General features: G+C 45.8%; 2 protein-coding genes and 1 long non-coding RNA gene across 9 annotated transcripts in view; 2 read left to right on the forward strand and 1 right to left on the reverse strand.

The window, feature by feature from the left end:
* LOC310704103 (uncharacterized protein) overlaps nt 1–11,588 on the forward strand; it is a 42,664-nt gene extending 31,076 nt beyond the window's left edge. For 4 of the 7 annotated variants that reach the window (XM_083497118.1, XM_083497121.1, XM_083497120.1 and 1 more), the window contains 9 exons: nt 205–1,968; nt 2,455–2,535; nt 3,797–3,883; nt 5,261–5,355; nt 6,088–6,173; nt 6,860–6,926; nt 7,574–7,719; nt 8,945–9,100; nt 10,234–11,588. In XM_083497118.1, coding sequence (XP_083353244.1) covers nt 205–1,968; nt 2,455–2,535; nt 3,797–3,883; nt 5,261–5,355; nt 6,088–6,173; nt 6,860–6,926; nt 7,574–7,719; nt 8,945–9,100; nt 10,234–10,472 — 2,721 coding nt within the window. In that variant the 3' untranslated portion in view covers nt 10,473–11,588. The remainder of the gene's footprint in view (nt 1–204; nt 1,969–2,454; nt 2,536–3,796; nt 3,884–5,260; nt 5,356–6,087; nt 6,174–6,859; nt 6,927–7,573; nt 7,720–8,944; nt 9,101–10,233) is intronic. The other 3 variants (XM_083497119.1, XM_083497122.1, XM_083497124.1) reach the window with 1 other exon arrangement.
* The window catches only part of LOC310704118, a 429,938-nt gene that overhangs the window by 391,392 nt on the left and 15,487 nt on the right, over nt 1–23,059 (reverse strand). The gene's annotated exons all lie outside the window — the stretch shown is intronic.
* Nucleotides 15,768–23,059, forward strand: part of SLC29A1 (solute carrier family 29 member 1 (Augustine blood group)) — an 83,171-nt gene continuing 75,879 nt past the window's right edge. Inside the window, exon 1 of the mRNA XM_083497151.1 lies at nt 15,768–15,948. The gene's annotated coding sequence lies outside the window, so the exon portion shown is untranslated. The remainder of the gene's footprint in view (nt 15,949–23,059) is intronic.

The following is a 23,059-nucleotide window of genomic DNA, read 5'->3' on the forward strand; positions in this document are numbered from 1 at the left end:
ATCCTGGAACCTGTTGTGGACAGTCTACCTTAGTGTCTGCTACGATTAATGAACATGCATGCATGTATACTCGCTGAGTTGAAAGGAGCATGTGCTAGTGCATGTCAGTTTGCTGCTGTGGCATCCAAAATAGGTAGGTTGAGGCTCCAGTGACATTGTGCAATTTGAAGACTGCTCCTCATTGGGTCTTCCCTCTTTCCGCAGGTGAGCACCTATTTGCACGTGAAAGAGAAAGAGGGAGACAGAGATGGAGGCATGGTTTGTGGAAGCTCTACTATGCTGCAGCCTGCTAAGCAAACTCCTCCTGGAGCTCACTCTTCCCCATTTCCCAGTCCTGGGTGGGGCACCTCAGCCTTCCACACCTTGCCCAAGATCAGCTCCAGCTGCTTCTTACGGAGCCTGAAGAGAAAAGGCAGAGTGGAGGCAGAAGATGCCCAGCTCCTCACCTTGCAAGGGATCATGGGAACCGAACCAAGTGACCTGCAGGCAGGGCAAGGGGAGAGGAGCAGCACTAGTAGCACCTGGCCCCCAAAGGGTAACAGGAGGGCACAGGCCTCGCAGGCAGAGTGCCCAGCACCCTGCAGAGAGTTGACAGACTATGTGAAGAACCCATTGGCACGGGCTATTGACGCTGAATGTGACTCGGTTAGGGAAGTATCTGGATGTCACGTGTTCCCAAGAGAGAGCAGAGGTCTCAAAAGCCCCCCGTCATTGGCAGAGCGGATGAGCAACACATGCCAGCATCTTTCTCTCGGTTCTGTCCTGAGCCTGGAGCTCCCGAAGGATCCCACAGTCCTAAGGAATATCCATGATACCATCAGAGTAGCAAAAGAGGGAGCAGCAGGAAGGAAGGGAATAAGCCAGGTCTGCCAGGGAGCTCGGAGCAGCCCAGCTGGAGCAAAAGTGCAGGAAGTTGGTAGTAGCCTGCAAAAGAGGGTGCTTGGAGGGCAGCCAGTCATGCACCAGAGGCCCCTCAGGCCTGAAGATGCTCGTGACAAGCTTCCCCAGGGTAAGGGAGGCACATGGTTTGAAGAGGTGAGCATCAACCCAAGTTACAGCAGGCAGAAGGCCTGCTTCGTTGCTCTTTGTGGAGAAGACAGGCAGAGTCCAAATAGCCAGAGCAGTCCTAATGATGACTTCCTGGATTTCAAGCAGAACCGGCTATCCCGCATTAGTGTCCTGCATGAGCAGATAGGTATAGAGTGGGACAGACTAGCTACCTCACTGGGTACAACTGGCAGCTCCAAGGAGGCGCAGGTAAAGGGTCCGGCTGACCACAAAGTCAGAGAAGCATCCCGGGTGAAGCTGAAGCCCTCACCTGCTAAGCACACAGGCAGCTCCGATGCAGTTTCCAGTATAGCCAAAGCTAAGAACCCTGCTGTGAATGGGGTAGAAGAAAAGGGAAGCTGTGTGAGAACCTCGCCCTCGTTCCTCCACCTGGGGGTCAAATCTCCTGCCAAGCTGTCTGTATTTGAATGTGAACTAGGCACCCCAACACCCTCAGCGCTGGACCCTCTTGTCCCAGCTCCTGGAGGAAGCACGACTAAAGGGCCAAAGTTGCCGGAGGCTTGTCACCCTGCCCACGAGTTGTTTGAAGAGGAGGAAGAGGAGCTGCAGGCCATATGGAGCAATGTGGAGAAGCACAAGAAAAGCTCAGGAATCCACAGCAGCCCTGCTGGAAAGGTGGATAAGATGCAAAGTCCAGACAGCTCTGGTGCAAGACTCCTCCTGGCAGCGGCAGACAATTTGTTGGTGGCTAAGTTCAAGCTCCCCACCTCTGCCCAGCTGCTTCAGAGGTCTGAAGGAGAAAGAGGGACTAGTTGTGACAGTCCGAGTCGGTGCCGGGCACCCGTGCCTTCTGGCCAGGAGCCATCAGAAGGGGCAGTAGCTGCAGCTGTGAGGTCACTGCAGAGTACCTGCCCAGGGGCCCAGCAGAAGCTTCAGGCAGAGGGCAGAAGTACGGCCAAGGTCAGAACCATTGGCTTCTATGGGGCAGAGGTGGGGATTGTATGCCTGGAAACCAGGCGTTTACTGTTCTTTTCCTCAAGTCCCTGGATACTGCTGGCATTGATCTGCAGTGTGTACTTAAGCAGTTTCTCATTGCACAATTATTAAAATGTGTATTTTTTTCCTATCAGGAACCAGCAACTCCGTATATGTGGAGTATTTTCTTTTAAAGGAGATACAGATCTCCTAGCTAATGAGATGCTTACCCTTGAGATGTTTACATCAGTGCTGTTCCTGATTTGACTGTGGGGGGAGAGAGAGAGAGATCCCCAAACACTTTCCTAGCATGAGCCATACAATGTATGTCTTTCCATGAATCAGTGACTGCTCAAAGCACACTTCTTTCTTGCTCTGTTTTGGGGAATGTGGTGTTAAAATGCCTTCATATTTGAAACACTGCTGCTTTCATTGTGGTTGCTTCATTCATCGTTGCCTGCCTCTTTCTAGAATCTTCCCAGTAAACTAGAGCTTCAGATGATGGAAGGAGCTTTGGAGAGGAAGCATCTGTTGCAGGCAGGAGGCAAGAAGGTATTGTCAGAGCTGCGTGGCATTATGTGAGGGGGCGGGGATGTGAATATGGATGCCAGTGACTTGCCACCAAGAAACAACTTCATTGGTGTTCCAGTAACACTTCAACAGAGCCTAGCCCTGTACAGCAGATCTTTCCAAACTTTTCATGTTGATGACACAATTTTTAGACATGCATCGTTTTGTGACACAGTAATTCAATTTTACTAGCAAGCCAGAGGTTGAACTAACCCCTTTCCAGCCCCAGGAGCAGCGCAGGGAGCATTCACGTGACACATCTAGACACTGCAGCTGACACACTAACGTGTCACAACACACAATTTGGAAAGCTCTGACCTATATCAACACACACAGAAACACTTCTGAGTGAGGTGGTTCAGGCATAACAGCAAACCAAGATTCGATCCTGATTTGCAGGGGAAGCATAAATAACAGTTTGCCGTGTGACAAACTAGCTATGGTTTGATCCAAGCCAGGATCTGCACAAGGCTTGGTGGCTGAACTCATGAAACTGAGGCTCCTTGCTGCTTATTCACATAATACCAAGCCATGGTTATGTCTAAACCCAGGGGTGGGAAAACCTCCAGTCTGTAGGCCTACGAGGCTGTTTCATGAAGCCATGCCCACCTGCTCTACACCTGAAGTCAGGTGTGGAGCAGGTAAAGGCAAAGTTTGGATGAAAGGCAGCTAGTTGCCACTTTGCAGATTTTGTCTGCACAATTTGATTTCAAACCACACAGAGAAATACAGGACACTTGACGCTATTGTGTCATCAAGTGATTGACAGGTGGATAGCCCCACCCATTGGGCAAATGTTGCCTGTGATGGGGTGTGGATATAAGGATCTGGATCACTGGCCTGGCTGAAACCAGCACAGTGTGGGTGGTGCAGAAGGCAAAGGGCCTTTCCAAATGACGAAAAACTTGTGGATTTTATTCTTGTACTGTACTGCCAACTGTACCTGCTGCAGACAGGAGGTGGAAACATAAGGTCCAGAGTAAGCTGACCATATATCTGAAGGTGATGTTCACTTTTCCTTTGCACTAATGTTCATGTTCCCATGCTTTGAAGAGCTAGAAGGGGCTCTCAGGCAATGGTTGCCTACCTTTGCCTCCAGGGGAAGGGAGGGGCCTTACTCTGGAGGCAAGCACAGGCAGATAGAGACTTCATGCACATGAAACCGTGTGAACAGGTCACCCTATGAACCAACCTTAATTCTTCACCTACTTCAGATCTGATCTTTTCATTTCTCTTCTCCTAGGCAAATTGTCGTTCCTGGAACACATTCCACACAGTACTGATGAGACAAACTTTGTGTTTCTACCAGGACAAGAAAGACACCCTCAAGGTAATGGTAGGCAGTGAGATGCCCAGACACAAATGGAGATAAGAAATGGGTATGAGTAACGCCTGTGTCACATTTCCACATACCTCCAGCCAGTGCTTTTTTTCTTAAAAAATTGTTTAGGGGCACGATTTCCCTACTCATAATGAAATACAGTGGTACTTCAGGTTAAGTACTTAATTCGTTCCAGAGGTCTGTTCTTAACCTGAAACTGTTCTTAACCTGAAGCACCACTTTAGCTAATGGGGCCTTCCACTGCCACTGCACTGCTAGAGCACGATTTCTGTTCTCATCCTGAAGCAAAGTTCTTATTTCTGGGTTAGCGGAGTCTGTAACCTGAAGCGTCTGTAACCTGAGGTACCACTGTACAGCCCCTCAATCAGGCCAAACTTAGATTCACAAAATGTTTAGGGGTATGCGTACCCCTGCATCCCCCCAGGAAAAAAAGCACTGCCTCCAGCATTTTCATATCCTGTATAGTCCTTCGCCTACTGACATCTCCTGTGAATGTTTGGCATGCATAGATTGTCAAGCATCTACACTTTGCCGATTGCATTTATTTTTGTCTAAACCTTCAGTACATTCTCTGCCAAAATAGAACTTGAAATTCTTGTAAAGACTAACTTACATCTAAAACTAAAATAAAGACCGACCACAAATCACAGTAAAACCAAGTCTAGTCATAAGTGGCAAATCTCAAAACCGCCGGGCAGCGTTGGCAGAAGAAAAGCTCAACAAATTTAAAAGCTCAGTGTACCAGCACAGGCCCACCCAAGAGAAGAGTGAAGTGGCTAATAGGAGCCCACTTCAGAGTGTGAGAGCACCACCACCAAGAGAGCCCTGAAGTTTGTAACTGAAGAAACAAAGGCTGCATTCGCACCATGCCTTTTAAAGCACATCCTCACCCCATGAATCCTGGGAATTGTAGTTTACCCCTCACAGACCTACTGTTTCATACACTCAGAACAAACTATTTCCTAGGTTTCTTTTGGTGGGTGGGGATGCTTTAAAGGCATGGTGTGTATGCAGCTGAAGAAAGGCAGAGCAGTAAACTCAAGCAGTCCCTTTCTTCAGACTCAGCAGCCATGCCTGCCTTTCCCCCCATTAAAACCTGTCCCTAATTTATAACTTCAGAAAGAACAGCTTTGCCACGGACATTGCTCCCTTGTTCTCCAGTTGAACTCTTCTTCATGTGAAAATATTATTATTGCTAGTTATGCACCCTTCATCTTAAGTTCCCTGGGTATGTTACAACAATTAAAAACACAATGTTAAAAACAGTTTAAAACAACAGAAACAAGAAGGGTCCTACAAATACATATTTGTACTGACATGCAACTTAAAAACAGTGAATTTTATCATTTGCATTCCTTTGCACAGCAGAGTTCTGTAGTGGCCTTACCACTGAACCTCCGTGGAGCCGTTTGCACCCTAGAAACAGAGTATATCAAAAAGAACAACTGTTTCACACTACAGTGAGTAACCTCTATTTCTTTTCCTTCACAAGATAATATATGCAGCGTACATTAAGCTCTATAAAGGGGTAATAAATGCTAAATAATAATACTATTACAGATTTTAAAAAGAAAACTAAAGGTAACTCAGAACCGTAATACCTCAGGGACAGCCTCTTCCCATAAGAATTGATCTGGATCCTGCAGTCATCATCTGAGGCCCTTCTCCATGAGAGGTCTGGAGGGTGGCAACACGAGAATCAGCCTTTTCTGTGGTGGCTCCCCATTTGTGGGATGCTCTCCCCAAGGAAGTTTGCCTGGAGCCTTCATTACAAATCTTTAGGTGCCAAATGAAAACATTATTCTCCCAGGCGTTTGACTAATTAATCAATATGTGGCCTTTTAAACTGGTGGGAATATTGTTTCGTTTGTTGTTATGTATGTTTGTGTTTTTATATTGTAAGAGACCCGATGATCCTCAGATGAAGGACGGTAAGATAGATAGATAGATAGATAGATAGATAGATAGATAGATAGATAGATCTGGGAAAGAAAGACTTGAACATGCTGGGGTTCCATTGTGGGGACATGGATGAAATGCCAGCCCCTGAACAGCATAAATGGTGATTATAGAAATCTTTGTGGAGGGTGCCTGCTTCTAGCTCCTAGACTGCTAGGTATTTGAGGCTGGTGCTGGTTGTTGTATCTGTATCCCCATCAAATTCCTTCAGCTGATTTCCTTGCATACCCCAGGTTGAAGGATGGCTCCAAGTACCTCCTTAGAGCTCCTACTGAGCCACTCATGCAGGAGTGGATTACCAAATTGCAGCAGAACTCAGGTAAGACTGAAGTAATTATAAGGAAGAGACCGTGGGGGCATTGGAGGTCTAAGGGAAGGAGATATGGTTACCACTCAGGAACAAGAGGTAATTTGAGGCCTCCTACAGACCACTCTGGTGGTCTACATGAGTGAGAGGCCCACATGGGCACTCTTGGTTTTCCCTCAAGTTCACTGTTGAGAGAAGCAGCAATGCCATGTCATGTTTTTGGTAACTGGTTTTATATTTGTGCCAGACTTTATATCTCCCACATTTCCCACTGTAACTGAGTCAGACCTGAATTCAGAAGGGGGATTCATCTTTGACATAGAGAAGGCCCATAGCGTGCTGGGACTTGCACATGGGAGGCTGGAGCTCAGATTCCAGTTTAGTTACAAGGTTTTCTGCAAAACAGTTGGCTCCTGGGCTCCATTCCTTTTGTGTAAAGAATAATAGTCTGTCCCGTAGGTTCTATGGGCTACTGTACACATTGCATTATTTAGGTGTACACCCCAGAAACAAGTGGGCGTGTGGCAAAACAGGTGAATGATATGCTGTTTTAAAAGTCTGCTTATCACAGAGACTACCACTCTCTATTGCAAGGCAGCAAGCATGTGGAACAGACCTATGCCTCAGGTTTGTTTGGGTGAACAACACTCTTGATTGTCAAAAGCCATCTCTCAGTATTTGCTTTTCTTTCCTCAAAGGCTTACCTGAAGTGGACTTTTTCCAGTCAGCTTCCCAGACTGCCCAAGAGACGACCTCTGCTGTTAGGTAACTACTATAAGCAAAGCTTGATCCAGATGTGTTTGCTGGGGGCAGGGGCTAGCTTTTTAAAAAGTTCTTATAACATTTGTCCTAATGAGGACTCCTGTCCAGTAGCAAGTAGATCTTCTCATAAATCATACGGTGCTATTTTGTCAAACTCAGCATATTAAACAAAAAAAAAACAGGTTTTGGGATTTGTATGCATTTGTATAAAATTCAAATTTTGGAATGCAAATTGGTATGTGTTCCTCTTTTTCTTCTCTCTCCCTTTTTAAGGGCAGCTTAAGATTTAGAAGTGCATGTAGGACAATTTGAGCTGAGGCCATTAGTTATCCTGTTTAGGAGTGATCCCATTTGCCCCTTGCTGCTCTGCTCTAATTTCTGCCTTTATTAGTGATAGCAACTTCCTTGTGCTCCCCACCCGCCAATATGTTCACATCCCATTATTGTGCAATCTGCTGAATTTTCTCAGCTGTGTAGAAACCACTGGTACATCAAATTTCCCATTCAGATACTCTAAACCCAGGCTGTGATTATGGTGGCTTGTATTACCTTTGCTACGACTGAATTTTACTCTAGCTTGGCATAGCCCTGTGCAGCTGGGTATGTGAGACCAATTCTCTATTTTCTGCTGCTTCCATTTTTTTTCCTAGCCATGGAGTTCCTCACTTCCTTGGCCCTCATCAGCCTCTCACAGCTAAGAGCCAAGAGGCCATACTCTTACCCAGATCAAGTGTCAGGCTGCAGCTGCCTTATGAAAATCAGGATGACCTATTGGATCCAGCAGAATCACGGACAGGTGTGTGTGTGGGCTGTTCACAGTTTCTTGAGGGTTCTCTTTAAAGCAGGGATAGGGGACCTGTGGCCTTCCAGACTGAGCAGTCTCATATGATTCTGCAACCAATTCGGGAGGGGGTTGCACTTACCTGAAGGATGTGATTTGTGGATTAGAGCAACTCTTGGGTCCATTGCTGTCCATGGGGGCAAATGTAGCCTTGTGGTGCAGAATTATTTCTATCAGCTTCAGCTATCCATGTCCTGACATGAATAATCTAGCTTTGGTAGTCTGTGGCCTCATAATCTCCCAAGTGCATTCCTTTCATGCATTATATATGAGGTTGCCTTTCTAGATGGTCCAGAAACTGCAACTGGTGCAGAATTCAGCAACCATACTGCCAGTAGGATCAGACAATCTGAATGCATTACAGCAGGTCTTACTCCATGCACTGGCTTTTGATATATTTCTGGGCCTAATTCAAAGCGTTGGTTTTAACTTATAAATCCTTATGTAGCTTGGACCCCAATACTTCATGGTACCCTTTTCTCCATATGAGCCTGCTCAGTCAGTTTAAGATACTCTTTGGAGACCCTCCTCAGAGTGCCCCTGTTGGCAGAACTTGGATGGTGGCAACAAGAGAGAGGGCCTTCTCAGTGGTGCCCCCCCCCTTGTGTAATGCTTTTCCAAATGAAGCTTGCCTAGTGACTATGTTAAGATATTTACAGTATGAGGCACAGACTTTTATCTTCTGTCAGGTCTTTGATATTCTCCTTGTTGTTCTTTCTTTATTTAGATTTCTTACCAGCCCTTTACTATGAAGTCCCAGGCAGGTTACAACAATTTTTTAAAAAACAATATTACAAACAGTAAAAACAGCTGACCATCAAGAGCATAGAGTGGGTCCTAAAATACGTTTTTAAGGTTTCAAAGGCCATGACAAAGAAGAGCAGCACCTCACTGTTGCTGCTGGAATATTTCTAGCTGTTGATGTTGGTTCTGCTTAAGACAGTCAGGGGAGAGGGCTCCTTGATTTTATTGTGACCCTTGTGATTTTGATGACTGTGCTGCATTTTTAAATGTGTAAATTATTGTTGTTGATTTTTTTTTTTGGTCCATTATTTTAAATCATCTTGAGACTTTGGTATAATGTGGTAAGTTCAGTTAAATAAATAAAAATAGTAGTAAGGAATCCCTGGAGGTCTGCCTCTGTGTCACATCCTTGATTTCTTCCTTTCTCTCCTCTTAGAAGACAGCCAGAAATCTGCTGCCATTTTTACCACAGATCACAGTCTGAGGCAGTGCTCTCCTACAGCATCTACAAGGTCGCAGGAACCTTACATTTTTGAGGAAGAGGACTATGGGCTAGTGGCGAACAAGAGGCGATCATATTCCTTTACCTCAGGTACATACTGTATGACCTTGAAGAAGAATGGGTTACTAACTGGAGTTGAGGCTACCTCTACCCCTCTGCCTGTTTGTACAGGGAAAGCTGAGTTTGTTCATTTGCTCATGTTCTGCATTTGCTCAGTTTGGCCCTTTGCCAACTGACTTCTGTTCAAATGCAGCTGAAATCTCTCTGACTAAATCCAGTCTGTTGTGTACCCAGCATGATATCATTATGCTATTTTCAGTGCTTGGCTGCATTCATTCAAAGCACAGTTATTCTCAAAGGAACAAGTTCATTGCTTAATGTCGCCATTAGGTGTCAGCAACACGCTTTTGACTCAATGGCACATGTCTGAAGTTGAAGCTTGTTACCTTTGTAGGCTGTGAAGACACTACATATGTATAGCATATCCCTTGTCCCTCGCCCCCGCCCCCGCAAAGTGAAAGTAGTCACATTTTAAAAGAAGAAGAAACAGCAATATTACAATTTTCCAAAAACAATTTCTGGAGGGCCTGAATCGCATAAAATGCAGACCTTCACAAACAATAAAGTATGCAAGCAACGGCCAGAAAGTAAACAAAGATGGTGTGTGCTTAATCCTACAGGCCTTGGAATTGTACATCCTGGGAGTTACAACACCTAGTGTACTTTGTGGGGGGGACAGACACCACAAAGAAAGGCCTCTCCCACAGCATGTAGAAAATGGGACAGTTTTGTATGGACAATAGAGTCTTCGTCCTAAGCCATTTAGGGCTTGAACGATAATGACCAGAACTGTGCATTGTACCTAAATATGTTGTGGGTGGAGGTAGGCGTTCCTTGGTGAGGGGAAAGCATATTTTGAACATGCTCAGAGACAAGGTGGTCTAGTAGTAGTAGTACTACTACTACTACTACTACATCACATGTTCCATGGCTGAGCCTTGGCACCAGAAAAGGTCCTGGGGCAGAGGCATAATAAGCCTCAGTTCAAACACTGCCCTGAATTCTCTTCTCCTCTCTTTACTTAAGAGATGGGATGAACGTGATACTCTGGAGTAAAACAACTGTGTGTACCACAGACTGTTAACCAGCCTCTGGCACGTTCTGCTGCTTGTTTTCAGTTCATGGTGCTGCTGTGCAACCTTTCCATTCCATTTTTTCCCCAGCTACGTACCAGAAGATCACACCTTTGTCGGTGTCCAAGGAACCCTTGGGCCTTGGCAGCAGCTACTCAGTCACTCTGTACATTGGAGAGCAGGTACCGACTCCTCCCAGGCCTCGCTGCCATTCCTTCATCGCCTCTCCTGGTGGCGCCCGAGAAACCTTGGGCGAGAGGAGCCAAGGCGCCTCGCCTCGCCAGAAGAACAAATCTGTCTTCAGAAAGTTCTTTGGGAAGAAAGACTGAGATGCCAGCTCATTCTCCTCAGCCCAGGAGTAGGATTTGTGGCTGCATGCAAGCGCTTGAACCTTCCCAGGACTGGGCCCAATGGCTACCAGGACACACTGTTATGCTGCACCATTGCTTGACCTTTGCTCTCTCTCTTTTCCCAAGGAGGTCGGGTGAGAGAGGTGGGACTGGTAGGCTCTGCACAGTGAAACAATCCCTTATTCCTCAGCCCCCTATGCCATTTAACTCAACCCTGATAGGGGCAACAACCCCAGGGAATAGCAGCTGAAAGGGTCAAAGGTCTTCAGGGAGAAAGAAAATTAAAGTTAAAAACCACCCCACCTCATTCATACTGTTGCAGGGTAGTATATTCCAACTACCATGGGCTTTTTCTCTACAAGCACAGAGCACAGCCTTTGTTTGACATACAAGCTAATATAGAAAATCAGGTAATACATTCCCAGGCACATACATATTAATACTGTATTTGTATTCAAGGCAGGGGTTTGTGGAAGACTCATGTTGCTTCTCTTCCTTCCTAACAAATGTTTGCATGGCTCATGATGGGATCAAAAAAGGAAGCGCTTTCTCAGTACCAATTATCCTGACTATGTTATTTACGCAGGCATATAGGGTTGCCTTTTGTTTTTTTAACTTGACCTGGTGCCTTCACAGATATTAGCAGGGGATAATGTGTAATCTGGTTTCTGCAGGTCAAGCTGCTGTAAAATGCACATGTCAACACACACACACACACACACACACACACACACACGGAGGCCAGGCCAAGGATTATTCTGGATAGTCAGCAAACCTGAGTCAGTCCTAAAGTCTGCAGCAGAGTCCAGAGCAGAGGAATTATTTCTTGGGCAAATTGGTACATTACTAATTTAGAATGGGCATGGATTAAGGTTTGTGGAGGCTTTTGGAACTAGTTTTTCTGTACCTACCCTTTTTATGGTTCAGAAATACAGGGTGAGTTCTCCACTGTGTGTGTGTGTGTGGGGGCGTAAGAAACCTTAATGTTTGCTTTCTTTTCTCCTGCACTAAGATGCCTAATGCAGCAGCAAATGAGACTTGTTAAATGGTCAGTTGCATCTCCTCAAGAGACATTAACACCACATTAAAACACCAGTTGGCTGTCTGTGTGCCTTCCTTCAAAGTGTAATAGAGTTTACGGAGTTATTATTTAACTGTCTGTCAGTGAACCTGCTGCTGAATAACCCTGCTCTAAGGCTCCTTAGCACACTTGGCACTCCTTGTCCATTGAGCAATGCCGGCTGGGGCCGATGGGAGTGGTAGTCCAATGATATCTGGAAAACAACAGGTGGCTTGTCCCTTTAATGGTAGCGGGTTCTCAAATGGGAGGAAGTGAGGGAATTTATTATTTATACCCCAGCCACTCTGGGAAGCTCCCAACAAAATATTAAAAACAAAATAAAACATCAAACATCATACTGAGGTCCAGCTCCGAGGGTCTTCTGTTGGTTCCCTCACTGTGAGAAGTGAGGGTACAGGGAACCAGGCAGAGGGTCTTCTCCGTAGTGGCGCCCACAATGTGGAACGCCCTCCCATCAGATGTCAAGGAAATAAACAACTATCAGACTTTTAGAAGACATCTGAAGGCAGCAAATTTTTAATGTTGGACATTTTAGTATGTTCTGATATGTGCTGTGAGCCACCCAGAGTGGCTGGGAAAACCCAGCCATATGGGCAGGGTATAAATACTACTACTACTACTACTACTACTACTAGTAGTAGTAGTAGTAGTAATAAATATCAAATGTGAGGAAGCCTTTAAGCAACCAGCAGTGGACCACACCTGTTTAATCATCTCATGCTGTCAGTGACAACTTGTTCAGCCCACTCATAAGAGCAAAGTGTGGAATGGCAATCAGAGCTGCTGTTTAAGCTGAAATTGGCACTGGTTTCCTGGAGAGCTGGAAGCAGCTCCGCTCTAAAAGGCAGGGGCTTTTAATTATCTGTAACCATCTAATGAAGGCGGTTCAGCCTCTTAAGATCTGCAGACGGAAATGTTTTCTTATACATGAAAAGATGAAGTAGTGAGAGAGACAATACTGTATATGAATCTGAATATGCAGAATTGTGAACCTAGGAGTGCAGCATGAAAAACATGGAGCACGTCTGCACTGCAGTTTTGTTGCCTATATTCTGCTCTGGTGCAGTTCTGACTTACAGCACCTATGCCTCGCTAGATGTTATAGAAAGATGCATGTACAGTAATTGTAGTGAACACCCTCTTAAGGGCTGAAAAGCTGATTTGTTCAGGAGGGCAGTTAAGAACAGGGAAGTACTGTAGTGGGAAATGATGCAGTTAATTTTTTTGCCTGTTCATTATTTTTCTCCAGAATCACACCATAGCTTGTGTGTGTGTGTGTGTGTGTGTGTGTGTGTGTGTGTGTGAGAGAGAGAGAGAGAGAGAGAGAGAGAGAGAGAGAGAGAGAGAGAGAGAGACATGGGAGCTAAGAGGTTCAAATACATGTTTGAAAACCCAGTTTGCCAGGGTTAGCAAAAGGCAGTTTATTGCAAGAGGTGAAGGACAAGATCTGTCCATATAAGCCAACCAGCCTGGCAATTTAATACTGATTTCAACATTGGCAGTGAGTCCGTGTCCTTGACTGCCCTTGGTGGCAGTAGGCCAGCTTAGAGGGTGCAGTGCAGGCTCTGTCCTCCAGTACCACTTGCCTGAGGCACCCACCTCACTCTTACCTAATGACAGAGCCGGCCTGTTTCAAACAACATCAATAGGCTGCAAGCTATACATGCTTGCATGGAAAATTCCAGAGGGATTATGTGAGTGAGACTGTTGTAGCAAAAGCAATCTCAGGACTACACATTTATGTGGCACATGTTTGGCCCCCCAGAGTTGTGCACTCCAGGAATGCATCAGTCTAGAAGTAGAGAACATGCATGATGCATCACATATATAAAGTCTGGGATTCACGGCTAGTATCACTAGTTAAAAAGCATTTCTGTTTACCAGAGCAAAGACAGATCTCTTCTTGAGACTCCGGAGTGCTGCTTCTAGTCATGGGTGAGAACTCTAGAGTGGTGGCTGCTGCATCGTCATGGACAGGACTCTAGTCCCATATTATAGTTTTGCAGAGTCATCATTGTGTGACCAGTCAGTGGCTTGTGTTAGCTTTATAGAATACTAACTTCCCAGCTCTCTTGTTACCATTGTATTGCTATCCATGCTGCTTTGGGGGCTTTGGGGTGGCTTTTTAAAGGATTAGACAAATTCATGGAGGATAAGGCTCTCAGTAACTACTAAGCGTAATAGCTATGCTCTCTGGTCTGGTGCACTCTGGTCCTCCTTGCAGGTTTCCCCATCAGCATGTGGTTAGCTAGTGTGAGAACAGGATGTTGGCCTGGATTGGCCATTGACCTGATCCAGCAGGTACTTCTTTTCTTTTCTTTTCTTTTCTTTTCTTTTCTTTTCTTTTCTTTTCTTTTCTTTTCTTTTCTTTTCTTTTCTTTTCTTTTAAAAATAGTCTTTTTTTTGTTAATTTCCCAAACCTTAACAAGCGAATACAGTGACAAGTAACTTGGTGGTTGTCCCACTTAGAGAGTACAAGGTGCATCAAAGGGGTATGAAAGTTTGTGCAAAAGCACAGACCATGGCAAATCATAACGGCTTCAATCTACTAAGTCTTTCCAAAGTCCTCTGTTTGATTGAGGTGGTCTCCATATCTGGCCATCCCACTGCTTCTATGTGAGGTGAATGGTTGCCAAGCTGCATAGAGGGATAATGGGTCTGATTTCCCCTTAGCATGTATTTGACGTGTCATTTTCCTCTGTTAGCACCACTGTCCAAACATAAGTATGCCAAGAGTCAACAGATAATCTATCTGCAGAACGCAAACACCTGGCAAATTCTAAACACACCACCACTATCAGCTCTTATCAGCAATTCTTTATAACATAAAAGCTGGTTGGCTTCTTCTGTTATCCCTAACAGCACTAATGAAGTTGACGTGGTCATGTTTTGTGTTTTACATTAATTCCATTTCCGCAAAGACACTAGTCCAAAAGGTGTGCGCATTCTGAAAGTGCCACTAGAGGTGGAGAAATGTCATAGTAACATCATAGCAGCTTCTTATGTTCTTACTGTTTAATTTGGTTCCAAGGCCTGCTTAGCAAGTGATGGTGCATATAGGCTAGGAGTCACCAAACGTTTGGAGCCTGATGGCAAATTTGCAGGCACCACACACCCATCTCATCCTGTTTCCTTGGCTACAACAGAATGCTTCTTTCAAGCCTAATTTCAGCAAGTGGGGGGGGGGGACTGATGGACGCCAAGAAAAGGCAGGTACTGTACTGATAACCCCTAATGTAAAGCCTCTGAACCAAGTCTACATGGCTGTCCATAGTGTTGATTAACCTTGGAAACAAAGGGAGCCTGGCTCAATGCTCAAGCACATGTTTCATATGCAGAAGGTACCAAGCCCACCCCCTGCCTCACATCTCCAGTAAAAGATTAAGGAGCAGGTGAGGTGAAGGAACTGGAGCCTGATACCCTTGAGAGCTGCCATTGGTCCAAGGATGAACAAACAGGCCTATACCTTTCCTTCTCTGCTGGCAGCCCTCCTAGTTTTTGCATTAAGGATATAGGAGATTTCAGGTGAGATTCTGGCACCTCTCTTTTGAAATTCAATTGTGCTCACACCTCTTCCCTTCAGAAGCAGGGCCTCCTGCATCAGGATTTCCAGAGTGTAAGAGAGGGCAAGAGGCTACAAGCTATCTGCGCCCAAACAGGAAATGAAGGTCATGAGATGGCAAGAGGAGACTGCACTTTGTTAACACTTTGCTGATAGGGTTTCTCCTGCTCCATTGATTCAGGCTGCCTCAGCCTATGCTGCTCCCCATTCAGCATCGGAGTCTCTGTTGAAGCCACTGCGTTCCAATGTACAGAGCTGGCTTCAACTAAAACAGGCCCTTGGTCCAGTTCTAGCCTGATATCGTCCACTCCAGGTGTGGAGATCCTTTAGTCATCCTGATGTTACTGAACTACAACTGTGGTGTTTATTCTGCGTGGAAGGGAAACAATTTTAAAAAGTGTGTGGCAACATTTATCTATAAGGAGATACAGGAAAGCTTCACCTATTGCATTTCTGCCTGCAATGCAGAGCTGTCATCAACGCCTAGGATGCCCTGCCCTAGGGTGGGGGAGGCACTCTGCACCTGCTCAAGGGCACTGCTTTGATTACTGATTCACACGTGCCAGAGCAGAGTCCTGCTTTCAAATAAAAGCCTCCGATCTAAGAAGGGTTCGCCAAGGGCGCCAGAGGATAAAAGCAAGCGCCGGGCGCGCTAGGACCTGGGGATACTCAGCAGGCGCCCGAGCAGAAAAGTCTCGCCGGGACGAGCGAGCGAGCGAGCGAGCAGTCTGGTGGAAGGCGGCGAGTTTTCCGCGGGAGAGGCGGAGAAAGCGCTGGAGCCGGCGGCGAGGTGGCCGAGCCCTGGGCAACATGTAAGCGTGCGCGGTGGTGCCTCGGGGCTCCGGCTTGTGCTTCCTGCTTGCGTTTGGTTGAGCCGAGTTCCCTGCAGAGGGAACCTACAGGTTGTAAACACCCGGGGGTGGGGGGAGAGAAAGAAGCCGAGGCGGGCGCCCTTCGTCCGGGGTTGGGGTAAGAGTCGTCCGCAGGGCTACCCGCTTCTCCCCGAGGGGCTCATTTCTGAACTGCGTCTGGGGGTGGGGGCGTCCTTTTTCCGGCTCCGACGCGCAAGGACGGATCTCGTTGGCGCACAGCCGCTGCTTCCAAAGTGGAGCCTGGGCGCACGCCTGCTTGGCCGCGTCTGTCCCGGCACATGTCGTTCTTCTGAAAAGCAAGTCGGGCCGAGTGCTTTGGCGGGTGTGCTCGGAGGCACAGTTCCTCAGCAGCATGGAGAGGAGATTAGCTCGCCCTTTACGCACGCCCTGCCGTGTTCCTACCCTTGTCACAGCTTCGGGAACTCAACGATCCCCGTTCATTGCTAGTTGTGCACATCCAGGGAGAAATAAATCTCTTACGTTAGCTGGTGCAAGGTGCGCGTGTCCTCCAAAGTGTAATGGTGCGAAATCGCCCAGAGGGCATAAAGCGTCTGCTAAATTCTTAACTGGATTTGGCTGCAGAAAGCTTAGAAATTGCCCTTTGAAGCCTCCCAAAGATAAACTAGCTGATGCTCAGGAAGCTATCGGTTGACCTGATGCCGTTTGCTTGCCCGTTTGATGCAGCAGCAACAGTGCTTGATTTTACCCTTGGGTTGGGTGGAGTGGAATAAAACGGAGCTCCAGATACAATTGTGGTGTTCGGCGTAGCATGTCTGTGGCAGGGAACCAGAGAGCTTGCCTGGAAGTTGCATGTAAGTTGTTGACTGTGCTTCCTCCCTCAGGCTTTAATGCTGACTAAGTAATAGAACTTTGCCACTAATGTCTAGGCTAGGCTGCTTCTTTTTCTTTTTAAAGCCTGGAGGCGTGCCTCATGGAGGCGTGCTTTATCTTAGTCTAAACAAGGTTAAGAGTGTTGGGATATTCCATCAAGCAGGTGCAGAGCAGGCATCGGTCATCGTTTTGCTGTGTCCTTGGTGCTAAGTCTCCAGGGCTGGCTATGTGTACAGATCTCCAGGTTTTCAAGGTCACAGCTTTGAATACAAATCTGTGAAACACAAGGCCATTTCTGTTGCACGCTAGCAGAGTGTCTTCATCCGTTCTAATCCCCCCACCCCAATTTCCTTCTGTTGTTCTCTTTCCCCACTAGTCAGAGCTGTCCTAGGTCAACTGTGTTGGCATCTCAATGATGGAGCTGTGCCAGGTTTGGCCAATCGGCACAGGTGTTCAGAAGGGTTCCCAGGTTGCAATCCAGAGGTTGTGTAGATGATTTGTACTGTTTTCACAGGAGCAAAAGAGGAATCCGTTGTGGTTTCCCTTCTTCTGTTGCTCTCCTGATGCCTTTTGCCCATATGTTTCTGAACACCATTGCTGGAAACCACGGGAGGGGAGAGCGCTGTTTCCATCAGGTCCTTCTCATAGGCACTTGGTGGTCCACTGTGAAACCAGGATGCTGGACTGAGTGGGCCACAGGCCTGATCCAGCAGGACTCTTATGTTCATATTCTTCTTCCAGAAAGTTGGCAAGGTTTCCTTTTGCCCACATGCCCCTCTTGCTCTAAAAACTGTGTCTTCCCTTTGCATTTGACACCATTTTAAACAGAAGGGGCCTGTCACCATCACACTGAGCTCAGCTCAGAGTTCAATATGTAAATACATGTGGGTCGCCAGTGGTAACAAGGCAAAGGGAACTGCAGTTGCCGATGTACTGTGTGACCTTGGGAGGCGACTGATGCTCTTTGCTGAAATTTCCCTCCTTGCACCACCAGGGAGGCTACTGCCTTGCTGTGCAGGCTATGAGGCTCTGTTCAGGAGATGCAAAAGGGTGATTGGTGATAGGAGTCCCATTCCTCCTGAGCTTCCTGCCCTTCCAACTGCTATGGAGCTAATGTTGTGGGAGACCTGCCGTCCTCTCAAGCTTAAGCTTGATTTCCGACAGCTGTGAAACAAATGATTGGCGGGGACAAGAACCATGACAACAATCTCTTGTTCGAACGATGGCTGTTTTCACACATGCAGTTTAAAGTGGCCAAAATGCCCATTTGCAGGACAAATGCCTTTCCTGTTTTTCTCTTCCGCATGAAGAGTAACGTGAAGCATGAGCTTCTCTCCTTCTCTTTTAAGCATCATGTGTGAGATGCTGTCTATATAGACAGATATAGCTTAATACCGTCTGTACAATTGTATTCAAAGTTTCTGAATTAGCTGGGAGAAATATACCGGTAGGTGGTTTTGCTGCATTTTGGTAGGTTGTGATGGTTTGCTCAAGTGTGGAAGACCAGATTCCCACTAAAAGATGAAGGCTCCTTTATCTCAAGCAGATTCCAGGGCACTAGTCTTGAATCCTGCGGTCAATGCATAAGCAGGAAATTCCATTTTATGGGTGGCTTTTGGAGCAAGGCATCACTGAACGGGTGAATTTGTACAAGGGTAGGCAGTCCTTCAGAGCCTCTCATGCACTGGGGCTCAGGCACAGTTGCTGTGCTCATGCAATTGTCATGGTAACGTACAGCTGTAATCTGCCCCCCCCCCCCCTCTGCAAGTCCTTCCTCTATGAGCTTATTCTAGCCAGGATAAAATAGCTTTTTGCATGAATACCGCAGCAAGGCAGTTCCTTGTGCTTCCAGCTCTGATCTGCTGATGATTGGACAGCACCAGATTGGACAGCACCAGACACCTGTGGAGAAGTTAATGTTTCTTTATTGTCTAAAGCCAAATACCGAATACTGCAAATGCTGTCATTTTGGCGCTGTCGCTTTGGTGGAAAAATCAAGCTGTCTTAATTATCACTCTTTTAGCTACTGTTTTCTCTGTGAAATCATAGGACCCCGAGGTTTGTTTTTTTAAAACACACACACAGGTAATTTATTGCACAGCTTTTCAGATATCCATCCACTGATGTTTTCTCCAAAGGGGTGCAGCAATAATAATACATGCTTTTGACTAATAAAACCACTTTGCAAGAGCCTTGTAGGGTAGGCTGGTATTATTGTTTCCATATTGCAGATTCCCAGCTGACTCTGGCTGAGAGGGTGGATTGCTGTGAGTGCAGTTAAGAAGTGAATAGAGGACTTCTTGCTGATGGCTCAAACTCTTAAGTCACCGGATCCTAATTAGGTTTGGCCAGAGACGTGGATGTGATTGGATACTGCAGGCTAGCTGTCACCTTATTTCCCAAAATAGGTGGTAAATTCTAAGGCCAAACATACCTCTTAGGGCAATCTCAATTTACCAGTATATCCAAAGGAAAAGACATGTTGGAGGAAATTTAGGCAGGGCTTTGCGGCCTCCCCTTCATGGCTTCTCTGCTGGTACCAGTGGCATACTGGAAAAGGGATGAAGCACCACCACTTATATCAAAGCAGGGGTGTTGGTGTCCTATGCTGGAGCACTATTTGCCAATCAAACCTGTAAGTTATTCCTGAGAGAGGAATCCATTACATGAGCTAAGCAAGAGGAAGGAGCAGGTTACATTGGCATGCAGGGCTAAAGATTAAGCTGTGGCTTCTGTTTTGAAAACTTTTGACCAACCAAAATGGCACAGAATCGTGAGCAAGCTTTCAAGTCCACCAGAACGCGTCATCTGGCTGAATGTTAAGCCAAGTGCGTATGTGTGTGATTTAGAGAGAGAAAGAGAGACAAGTTGACTTAATGCCTGCATTAGTCAAAAGTTTGTTTTTGTTGTACGTATAGTCTTAGACGAGGTCTGGGAACTTGACATGGGGAAGCGCCTGCACTTCAGAATTTACTACTACACACTGCCTACCTTTTAACCTTTCTTTCAGCTCTTGCCTTTCTTAACACGTCCAATAGCAATCAGCCTTATCCCCTTTTTGCTTTGCTAATCTGTCCCTGAAGTTCTTCTCTGTTTAATTCTCCCCATGCATCTTTCAGTGTAATTTCACTATCCTAGTAGCTTTCTGCTTTAACGTTCTCACCACATCAGTGCATCCATAACTCTGAGAACTGCCTTCAGGCATGTGACTCAGCGTGATTTTTGGCTGCTCAATCAGCTGCTATTTGAACTAGTCAAGTGATCCTTCCTTGAGGGGAGATCCCTACAGCTGAGGGTGAACAATTCCTGCCTGAGGAGAACACTACACGGCAATTAACATCTCTTCCAAATTTAAAACTCTCCCAATGAGCATGACAAACAATTATAACTTAACGCTGGAAAAAGTTTTGCTGTTTTGCGAGTTGTGAGAGAGATTTCTGCTGTTCCCATTTTACAGAACTCTGGCTGAGGAATCATCTAGTGAACTCATGCCTGGGCTGGGATCAGAATTCAAAGAATTTACTCACAAGGCCACAAAGAATTATTGTCATGGGCCTGCAGTTATGTCAAAAGGCTCTATAGCTCTCACCCCATGCTTTTGGGAAAGAAAATGCCATCTCTAGAAATCCCTCCCACCAAAGGTTTTTCAGGGGCTTATATTGTTTTCTTTTCAGTGCCAAGCGCAAGACATTTTAAAATACATTCTTTCTGCCTTTTAAAGTTCAGATGTTAACTTGCACTATTTTAAAAAGGGTTTTATTTATATCCAAGTGGAATTCAGCAACAAATGTCAACACAAGGTAAATAGAAAAGAGAGAGAGATGTAAAAACAATTCAAAAACACAAAGTTCCCAGGGAACAAGCACAGTGCCTTATTCATCATATTGTCTACACTGGTGTGAATAACATTTAAACCAACTTCTGCAATATCTGTTCTCTTATTGCTGTATGGCTGATTATTTAGTTTTTGTATTTTTGAAAACCGTGTCTAAAGGAAAAGAAATCCAACCAAGGAAACATTTTGGCAATGATACATAGAACAGCAGCAGAAATGGAAAGTGCAGAGGCCAAAGCTGGCATAAAAGCAGTTATAAAATAAATGTTTGTCCCAGTCACATTTCTCTAAAAGTGGTTGCTTTTTCTTTACTCTTTTAAGGGTGCAGTCCTCAAGTTATGTCGGCTTCAGAAGGTATGCTTCGGTCAATGGGATTACTTGGGAGATAAACTTGATTTATAATTTCTTTCTTAAAATGCTTCCCAGGACCTAAAATTACCAGCCAGTAGCAAAATCACATGCCCTGATTCTCTCTCCCTGGATCTTCTCTTTAAAATCCTATAGCTGTGACCCCATATGGACAGACCCCATAGCCCAGCTTTGGTTATCTACATTCTGGTAACCTCTAGGCTGAATAACTTTGATGCATTATATGTGGAGCTACCTTTGACGACAGTTTGGAAACTACAGCTAGTGAAGAATTACCGTAAGTGACCAGATTGCTGACTGGATGTACATAACGCCAATACTGTACTGGCCCAACTGCATTGGCTGCCAATTAGTTTCTAGGCTCAGTTTAAGGTGCTGGTTTTGATAAAAGCCACTGGAGTGGGGTAGCATGTATTTTTTTATGCTATTCCAGGATGGACACTTGTTGTTATTGTTGTTTTTTAGTCATTTAGTTGCGTCCGACTCTTCGTGACCCCATGGACCAGAGCACACCAGGCACTCCTGTCTCCCACAGTTTGGTCAAACTCATGTTCGTAGCTTCGAGAACACTGTCCAACCATGTCGTCCCCTTCTCCTTGTGCCTTCAATCTTTCCCAACACCAGGGTCTTTTCCAGGGAGTCTTCTCTTCTCATGAGGTGGCCAAAGTATTGGAGCCTCAGCTTCAGGATCTGTCCTTCCAGTGAGCACTCAGGGCTGATTTCCTTCAGAATGGATAGGTTTGATCTTCTTGCAGTCCATGGAACTCCTAGATTCTCCTCCAACACCATAATTCAAAAGCATCAATTCTTCGGCCATCAGCCTTCTTTATGGTCCAGCTCTCACTTCCATACATCGCTACTGGGAATACCATAGCTTTAATAATATGGACCTTTGTTGGCAAGGTGATGTCTCTGCTTTTTAAGATGCTGTCCAGGTTTGCCATCGCCTTTCTCCCAAGGAGCAGGCGTCTTTTAATTTCATGACTGCTGTCACCATCTGCAGTGAACATGGAGCCCAAAAAAGTAAAATCTCTTGGACACTTTTAGTTAACAAATTTCTTCTATTTTCTGATATGTTTTTAATTTGGTAGTGTATGGTGTCATCCCCCCAAAAAGTAAGTTACTTTGAGAAAAACTTCTTTTTTTGTAGTAAACAGATAAATGTAATAAATAACAATGATGACACAGTTGACGCCGATGTGGAAAGTACAGGCGTATGGGCACTTCCCTGCGTATTTCCTCTGACAGGCCTTGCTCACAGTTTCTCCTTGTGTGGGAGGACAAATCTGCTAAGTCATGCAAAAGGGAAATACAATGCCGTCACGTGCTCCTCCCAGGGCCATGCCAGGATTTGGCTTTGGGCACATCGTGGCAGACTCTTGAAAAAAAAAGCACTGGCATGTCGGTGCATGCCAGAAGTTGAATCCTGTGGGCAGCAGCAGCAGCAGCACACGTACGTGACAAGTGTGTGGCCAGCAGAAGCAGCTTGGACATTAGGCATAGGGAATGCTTCTCTTTACGTGCGGCGTGTCCAGATGAGCCACCCTAAATGGGAGAGCAGGGACAATGGGCCTGTGCTATAATGTGGATGCCGTTGCCACAAGCAGATCTGGGAAGGTTTACCTCGGAGTTTAAAAAGTTTCTCCATTCTTTTGTCAGGCTATCGGAAGCGCTTAATTCTATAAGCCATTTAATCCAGCTCCTCATGTGCCTCATGTGATGCCTTGATCCTTGCTAGGGAAATAGCGCAGTTCCTTTCCTTCTCCTCCATCCGCCTGTAACACCCCTTAGCAACAGAGAGTCCTGCTCTCCCATTTTAAAGGGCGGCAGAGCTTCCCAGGCTGCTCCAGCTAAGGTCAAAAAGTACTTTGTCTCTTTAAAACCGCCTCTCTGCTTTCCCTATGGATCAGATGTATAAACATTGCACTGCCCTCCATAAAGCTATTACACCCACTGCCTGTTGTTGTTTTTTTAAATGGGAAGCAACCGCAGTTTAAAGTTTCACGTCTCTATCAG

Source organism: Podarcis liolepis, assembly GCF_965112155.1.
Source record: "Podarcis liolepis genome assembly, chromosome: 3".
In the NCBI taxonomy this organism is placed as follows: Eukaryota; Metazoa; Chordata; class Lepidosauria; order Squamata; family Lacertidae; genus Podarcis; species Podarcis liolepis.